The sequence below is a fragment of the Patiria miniata genome, unplaced genomic scaffold, assembly GCF_015706575.1.
Source record: "Patiria miniata isolate m_02_andy unplaced genomic scaffold, ASM1570657v1 HiC_scaffold_9, whole genome shotgun sequence".
Taxonomy (NCBI): Eukaryota; Metazoa; Echinodermata; class Asteroidea; order Valvatida; family Asterinidae; genus Patiria; species Patiria miniata.
This window is the reverse complement of record NW_024037076.1, coordinates 2,065,343-2,073,789: the sequence shown is the minus strand read 5'-3', so window position 1 is coordinate 2,073,789 and position 8,447 is coordinate 2,065,343. Positions and strand designations below refer to the sequence as shown.

Here is an 8,447-nt window from a genome sequence, read left to right as displayed (position 1 = left end):
GCTTTCATGATCTTTTTTTCTTCAAAATATTGAAATGATTTCAGCACTTTCTCATGACTTCCAAATATAAGTATTAACCCTTAGATCATCTTGCATATAAAGCAGAATACTGCTGTAGTGCATTTACGCAGTTCGCCAACACAAACTTCACCAAAAATACAACAAAGTGCTCTTGAAAATTAAGGTGCATTCATGTTTTATTGCAAAAGATAAAGGCATAAATCAATTTCACTTCCCACAAGGTAGAATAAATAATTATGATTCTTTGTAACAGACATAAACCACCAACAGTGTGCTTTGTATTTTGATATACATGTTCATAAAATTTCACAGGTATAAAACTTTCTGGAGAAAAAGAGCAAAGCATTGAAATTTTATACACCAAACATTAAGACGATTCACTGCACCTTTTAAGATCATGCTTCGATTGTCCAGCTGGCTTGGAGACAGAGTTGTAATCAGTCATCACAAGTCATCATAAGTCAGTCACAAGTCATCATAAGTCAGTCACAAGTCATCATAAGCCATCACAAGCCAATCACAAGTCATCACAATTCATCCAGTCCCAAGTCAATATTGGAATTGACCGCGACAAAGGCATTCATTTGTTAGGTCCATTTTGGGCCCCTACTACTTTCGACTAGTAGATTTCTTGCGATTGACTTGGCGATCGACTTGCCTTACAACTCAGCCTAAAAGCCAAATAGGCCTACACACAGCTTGTACCGTGGTACCAAAAATAATAAGCATTTTTACTCTTTACCCAACAAATTTACTTCTAATATTCATAAGATAGAATTTGCGTCGGGGTGATGTAAATCAATATTAGTTTTTGCCCTTCACCTACGTACAAACACTGTATACTCAACTCCCGAATGAAAGTTGGAAAAATCACTCGGGTGGTACCCGAACCAGCGACCTCCTGCTTTGCGCAGACGTCTTACCACTCGACCACCGAGCTTGCGGGATCGGTTGGCTGGTTCGAAATTTACATTTTTATCTTACTCCAAAATACAAAAATACTGTTGTACCAATTCCCGACCAGCACTGAATCCTTTGCAACATAATCATTTCTTGCCTTGCGCCTTTAGTCGAAGCCTATTTGAAACAACTGTCAAATTAAAAAAAATCAGGTTTTTCGTAATTTTAGAGGGAAAAAAACCAATATAGCCTACTTTTCGTTAGGCCGGACACATTCAATGTAAGCCAATTTCAGTCGAAACTTATCGATTGACACAGTGGAATGTGTATACATATTTTTAATAGACATGGCAAAGCAAAGTTTTCTAAATAAAACACATCTTAACTTGAAATCGAATTGGAATGGCGTTTCAATAGAGCTTTTCTCTGACTCCATGCTGAAAATCTTAAAGAGTCTGTATCGTCATGTAGTTTCTGGCGCGCCAGAGCACGCCCTCTGTCGGTGTCATTAAGTACATTGACTCGGTGTCAAGGCTCTTAACCCAAGGTGTTTTTGTTTGAACTTACTGCAAAGAGACAATTATCAGTCATAATCACACGCACCAAAACACGTAAAGGTAATCAATTTACATTATACTTCGTATCAAAAATCAAAATATTAATATAATGTTAATTAACAACGAGCAGTATTTCCATCATTATAATACAATTTTTTCTTTTCAAATATTTCAACAATCACAGTTACGCTCGATGTTAGTAATAAACACATGATTTACATATAGAATCTTATTTTGTAAAACACGATGGCAAGAAACGAAGTGAAAAAGGTCAATCATTTACGTTACAACCTTTTTAGTCGGTCATTTATGTCAAATTCGTACGATTTTCATAATTAGTGTGTAAACTGTCCCTGGAAATGTATTTTATACAACGGTGATTTGTCATCAGCGTCTTAAATCAGTAGTATCAAAATAGTTTTACTTAAAATTACAAATAAATCAAAAATCCGTAAGGTGATAGAGTTAGGAAAGAATTAAATAAAGAAATAAACATTAATGTTTTGAAATGCCAAAAATAAAATACCACAAAACCCAATTCTATGTCCACTTTATTTCTTTTAAGACAGCGGCATGTATGCATACTTTCCTATGATTCAAGCATTTTGGACACGAAAACAAATATCCATGTCGTCATTCACAATTCAGCTCATGGCCTATGTCATTCATCTTAGACCTTTTGCTTTCCCGACAGTATGTTTTTTATAATGTTTATGCGTAGGACGTACCTTGACCACAAATATATTTCGAAGGAATAAAAATTGAACTGATGTTTTTCAAGGAAGAAAACGGCAAGACAAAAAAAGTAAATATTTCTCTCTTTTTGTAAAGAGTTTGTATTCATAAACCTCAGAATATCTGATTTGGAATGCTTTACAAAATGTAAAATAGAAAAATAACTCTGGATCCAATTAGTTTTCTATATGCACATATTTACGCCAGTTTTGTAGCAGAGTTCATCACGAGTCCACCAAATTCAAGTCAAGTCACACGCTATAGACCATTATCATGTGGCAGGTATCTTGATTTTTAGCCCATTCAAATCAATGTAACCAAAGCGAGGCTGGAAGGAAAAATAGTCTGGTTCTTTTTTTGCACCAAAAAAATCGTTCAGTACTGTTATAGACCATTATTATGTTGCGGCCATCTTGATTGTTTTCCCATTCAAATCAACGTAACCAAAGCGAGGCTGGAAGGAAAATAGTCTGGTTCCTTTTTGCACCAAAAAAATTATCATTCAGTACTGTTATTGATCATTATCCTGTTGCGGCCATCTTGATTTTTTTCCCATTCAAATCAACGTAACCAAAGCGACGCTGGAAGAAAGATAGTCTAGTTCCTTTTTGCACAAAAACCATTATCATTCAGTTATGTTATTGGATACAGGGAACATGACTGAAATGGTGGCAGCATGATAAAGGTCTATTCAAATTAATTGTGACTCTTAAGATTCTTTTTTAAGATTCTTTTGTAATTGTGCATCCCCAGCCCCTCACGGGAAGGATCCGTGTAGAGGATCCGTGATCCCCTGTAATTACTTAGGCTGCATCCGAATCAGTTGTCTAGAGCTAGGTCTAGGTCTGTGCCCATTGAAAATACGCGGGGACGCGCTGACAATAGACGTAGCCGTAGCTCTGGAAGCCCGTTTCGGACACGGCCTCATTACTTGTGACTGGACTCAACTACGTCACTGCAGATACCGATCCACTAAGCCCCGCCCAAGTTTTTTTGGGGCCAATTACAGTCGTTATTAATGTTCGACATGCGTGCACGCGCGTATGACGTGCGCGTTTGGAACATGCGGTGTGGGAGAAGTGCACCTGTTAATAAGTGTTGCCCACGTGCGCAGTGGGCGGGGCTTAATGGCTCAGTATATTAACGTCCTATGTACACATATTTACTTGAGGTCGATATCATCTTCGTCAACCGATGAGGAGAGATAGAAAGGATGGCTTGTCTTGTTGACGGGACTGACACTCTCGAAGACGGAGCCTCGGTCCTCCGAGTCCGACTGAGTGGACATCGTCGAGGAGGTCGACGGGCGACCGAGCTTCGGAGACCGTAGGAGTTTGCCGAGGAGCTCTGCTCTCATCTCGGCCTCGGACTGCGAGGTTGTAGACCCGCTACTGCCGAACCGAGGGATGGAGCGGGGCCAGGACTGCAAAGTGCCCGTGTCAGACCGGCAGGAATCAGTTTCGGAGGCTACTGAGCTAGACCGGCTGTCCGTGAGCCCCGGGGTCCGCGAGTTGCTGTAGAAGACCGAGTCCGAGTGATTGGAACCAAATCGAGAACGCGATTTGGACTTGGAGGTCCCCAGTAACTCGGCCCGCGCCTCCGGGTCGGCGCTCTGCGAGGATAAGGTCCGGCGTTGCTGCCGCGGGGAGTGGAGACAACTGAACATCTTCCGGCGCATCTCGGCGGACGAGTCCTGCCCAACCCGTGCGGACTCGTACGGGTAACCCCGGGGCGCGTCCGTGCAGTCCGCGGACTCGAACGACACATCGGACTCCGAGTAGCCCGAGTCCGAGTATTCACCAGAGGGGCGGGGTAGCTGCGGCCCGGTGCGCCAGGGCGCCAGGCCCTCCGCGTTCCCGCTGTCGTTCGCCATGTTCTTCTCGTACGCAGACAGCGCTGTGTCGCTCTGCGGTCGGGTGGTCAGCCTATTGGTGGGTTTGTTAGCCGAGGAGGTCTCGGCGATGTTGACTAGCGGGGAGATGAAGGACCGAGGCCGGTTGTTGGTAGGCTGGACCGGCCGCTCCGTCATCTGGCCGACGAGGCTTATCAGTGGGATCTTGAAGATGCGAGTAGGGGAACCCATCATCGGAGCAACTATGTCAGTCAAAAAAGGCAAATGAATTAGGTCTATGACTTTAGGACTAGACCAATACTCTTTCTCTTAACCAACAGCACTGAGACATCAACAATAAATTAATCTCTCCATCTTATGTGATAAATAGATTTAATATTTGAAATACCCATTTGAAGCCAGTACACATAAAATTTTGATCGTTATCGGGAGTCAAAAATTGTAACTTGAGAATTTAATCCCCAGCTAGAATTCAAATTTAACCCCGTCAGTTGAAGGTTAATCAATTTACAATAGAGTTGTTTTGCCTTTTCTTTTAGAGGCATTCCAGATGATGGCAATATGGATTTTCATAAGAAAATAAAATTCTGATATCTTCCATATCAGAGTTGCAGTACAGGTTTCAGGAGTTTATCGCAAGACAATAATAAATCATACAGTCTCAAGATAGCTTTTTGTAAGGGACCAGTCTATGAGTAAAGCCATCCCGTTGTACACTGTACATTCCATGTAATATTTGGCCTAACCTGTGGCTTAATAATGGACCGATCCAGTAAGCTCCGCCCAGTACGCACGTGGGTAAATTAACACGTGCTCCTCTCCAATGCCACACTGCATTTTCCTGCCACGCGCATCATACGCGCGTGCACGCATGTCGGACTTTTGTGCACGCACGTCGGACAAAAATCACGGCTGTGATTGGTCAGAACACCATGGGGCGGTGCTTACTGGATCGGTCCATTGTGATTGACTTTACTATCACTCGCCTTCTGACACAAAAGCACTACAAAGAACCAGCCTTTGATCGCTATGTTAAACTCTGTCACGTACTTGCATTGGGATTGGTGGGACTAGCTAGCGGACTGAACGGTCGGATCGGGTCCCTGGGGCTGGGTTGTAGGCCGTGCAGTAAGTCTGGTGTACCCGTAGACGTGAAGTGAAGATCGCACTGCGATGCAGACAGAGTTGTCAAATTAGACAGAAGCTAACACAAAAGCTCTCAGGGAAATGATCAATCTTTGTCAATGGTACTTCCATATATGGTTATTGTGGGCGGGTCATCAAAAGATAGGCAGACAGAGTTGTCAAATGAGACAGAAGCTAACGCAAAAGCTCACAGGGAAATGATCAACCTATGTCAATGGTACTTCCATATATGGTAATTGTGGGCAGGCCATCAAAAGATAGGCAGGCAGAGTTGTCAAAATTAGACAGAAGTTAACGCAAACGCTCACAGGGAAATGATCAATCTATGTCAATGGTACTTCCATATATGGTTATTGTGGGCGGGTCATCAAAAGATAGGCAGGCCGAGTTGTCAAATTAGACAGCGCAAAAGCTCACTGGGAAATGATCAACCTATGTCAATGTTCTTCCATATATGGTGGTTGTGGGCGGGTAATCCAAAGATAAGCATTTCTTAATAGGTCAACTTCGGCAAATATGTTAAATGTGAATTGCAATGACCTATGACATTATGTAATGGAGTTAACAGAAAAATGGAGTTCACAGATAACGTTCGTTAAAGAGCATGTCTTCTTTGGGCAAGACACTTTACTACAATTGCTTCCCTCCAACTAGGTATATATAAATGGGTACCTGTCAACAAATCAACCTATGTGAATGGTACTTCCATATATGGTGGTTGTGGGCGGGTCATCAAAAGATAGGCACTTTAATGATAGGTCAACTTTAAAAGGCCAACAAAACAAACAAATATGACATTAACCGGCGAGACACTTTACTACAATTGCCTCTCTCCAACGAGGTATATAAGTTGGTGCTTTGGGGGTAGAGACCAGATTGCGTTAATCTTAAGCTACATTCAGAACTGGTCTCATACTATTATGGCCAAATGAACGGGGGCAATAATTGCGAGACACTTTGGGACTAATGGGTAGAGACTTTTACTTGAAGGGCTAAGATAGGGATAAAGAAAGTAAGGAACTATAACAGGTGTCACCAAGATAGTTTGGTCACAACAACCGAGTTTGGGATTGTACCTTGGAGGATATGAGGTTGAGTCGTGGCATGGTCATTGTGTGTACGAGGTTGCCGTTCACAACGAGGCGAATCTCCATGGAGTCGTGTGTGAACGCCAGGATGTAGGGGAAGGCACAAACTATATCATATTAGAGGAAAACCAAATATATACCGTCAATTATGCAATCATCTACGATCGTTTCATCTGCTGTACAAATCGATTTTATTGACATGAATACGCCCTCAATTGAGCATTGTTGGCCTAAGCGATTTTTTTTTTACGATCAGATAACTTATTAGTTGTGTACGTACCTATATTTTAATATGCAGTAATTTCGTCTGGTACCCTGAAGACAAAATGTTGCCTCACCGCTGATTTAAAAGATTATATGGTACACCATCATTGAATTACAAGCCACTTTTGTCAAAAGATGTGACTTCTTGGTCCTTTTATATTATTATAAAACACCAAATCCGATTTACCGATGGCTTTTGGTGCTGAGTTCCAGTGGATGTCAAAATCTGACGAGTTCTCGCCGTTGAGCTTCTTGAACTGGGACACATCTGATGGGAAACGGTATTCGACGTCAATAATTAAAGAAATAATGTTATCTGAAAAAAATTCATTGTACAGACTAATCTTGCTAAGCCGCACATTCCCAAACTGTACGAAAAACATTCAAGTTTTAATTGGTATAAGCAAGGGACACAATATCTTGTATTTTTATCGGATGGCTAAAGTCTATAAATTACTTAAAGTATTTTATCACTGATGATATTTCCAAAAAAGTATCAACGTAGTTATAGGTATTAAACAGATGATACCAGTTTTAAATTCGTTATCCCAGATTGTGAAACGTTGAAACTATCGCCTGCCAACAGAAAGAATTCCGAGACAATTTTTTTTATCAATTTCTCCTCTTTTGTTCTTTCACTTTTTATCCCAAATTTGAAGATTTCTGTCTTCCCGAAATCGACACATTTTCCCGGTCCCTACTATTTTCCCACTTTGCTGCACAAAGAAGTATAGCTGCTGATTATGGTAGCGTCACTTCAGCCGTTCAGCGTACAGACAGAATTAAACCTTTAACAGCATAGTTTACAGCAACTTACGGTTGTACGAGAGTAGAAGTTCAGGTTCTTCATCTTCGTATATATCCAAGGCAGATACGAGATTCACCTGCTGTAAATCAGTCATCAGAAATGTTGTTTAATGGTTTTGGTTGGGACTATCTATACAGGTAATAAAGGACTGTTATCAGAACCATACACACTATATCATAATGTTAACGCAAAATCCTTTGTTAAAAAAACCCCAAAACATGAATGATCCAATTTGTAACTCACTTTGCTGGTCTCGACGAGATGAAGGCGGAAGGTATCTCCGTTTTTTTCATTGATGAGATCAAACTGGTTCCTGAAGGCTACGCAGATTTGGTTATCTTCCTTGCCGCCGTCTACCAGTGTCATGAGGTTGGGTACCTCTGAGGCAACAAGTTCCTAGATGTTAAGGAGAATTACGATCGACATAATGTGATACATTGTGTAATCGGAGTATATAAGAGTTGTATTTAAACCATCAGGAGTTATTGCAAGGCAAGTACCACAATTCAACCACAAGATACCACAGGATGTATTCATATAGTCACCGATGCCATCAAGGAATCATATTATCATCAGAGGTCAACCCCATGTCATTACAAGTTATACCAAGTATAACCCAAGTCAATTGAAACTTAACTAAGAGTCAATCGCAAGACAATTAAGCACAAGTAATCACAAGTCGATCACAAGTCAATCACAAGCCAATAACAGGTTAACGACAAGCCAATCACAAGTCGATCACAGGCCAAACGCAAGTCAATCGCAAGTCAATCGCAAGCCAATCACAAGTCAATCACTGGTCAATCACAAGTTAATCACAAGTAAATCACAAGTCAAGCACAGGCCAATTCGAATTCAGATCCCGAACCCAGCCTTTATCAATAACAAAGTAATTACTGCCGACTTTCTACAACATTTTCGTCGGTAGTAAAGAAATGTTGGGGGATACGTGTCATATTGCTACTGTTGTTATCGTACTCGCCGTAAAGAGGTAAATTGACCACAGTTTTGGGGGAAATTATTGACAATGTTATGGGGGAACATTAGGGCGGCGTAACAGGGGTACCAAAACAAAT

At 41.3% G+C, this 8,447-nt stretch overlaps 1 protein-coding gene across 3 annotated transcripts in view; it reads right to left on the bottom strand.

Moving 5' to 3' along the window:
* Window positions 1-167: 167 nt before the first annotated feature.
* The window catches only part of LOC119720739 (GTPase-activating Rap/Ran-GAP domain-like protein 3), a 46,667-nt gene continuing 38,387 nt past the window's right edge, over window positions 168-8,447 (bottom strand). Inside the window, exons 21-27 of one of the 3 annotated variants that reach the window (XR_005270113.1) lie at window positions 7,615-7,767; window positions 7,381-7,450; window positions 6,751-6,831; window positions 6,288-6,406; window positions 5,116-5,233; window positions 3,145-4,307; window positions 168-3,006 (exon numbers count right to left, since the gene is read on the bottom strand). Coding sequence is in view for 2 of the 3 variants with exons in the window: in XM_038190565.1 (XP_038046493.1) it covers window positions 3,376-4,307; window positions 5,116-5,233; window positions 6,288-6,406; window positions 6,751-6,831; window positions 7,381-7,450; window positions 7,615-7,767 (1,473 nt within the window). In the remaining variant the exon portion in view is untranslated. Of the gene's footprint in view, window positions 4,308-5,115; window positions 5,234-6,287; window positions 6,407-6,750; window positions 6,832-7,380; window positions 7,451-7,614; window positions 7,768-8,447 lie in introns of all 3 variants that reach the window. The other 2 variants (XM_038190565.1, XM_038190567.1) reach the window with 2 other exon arrangements.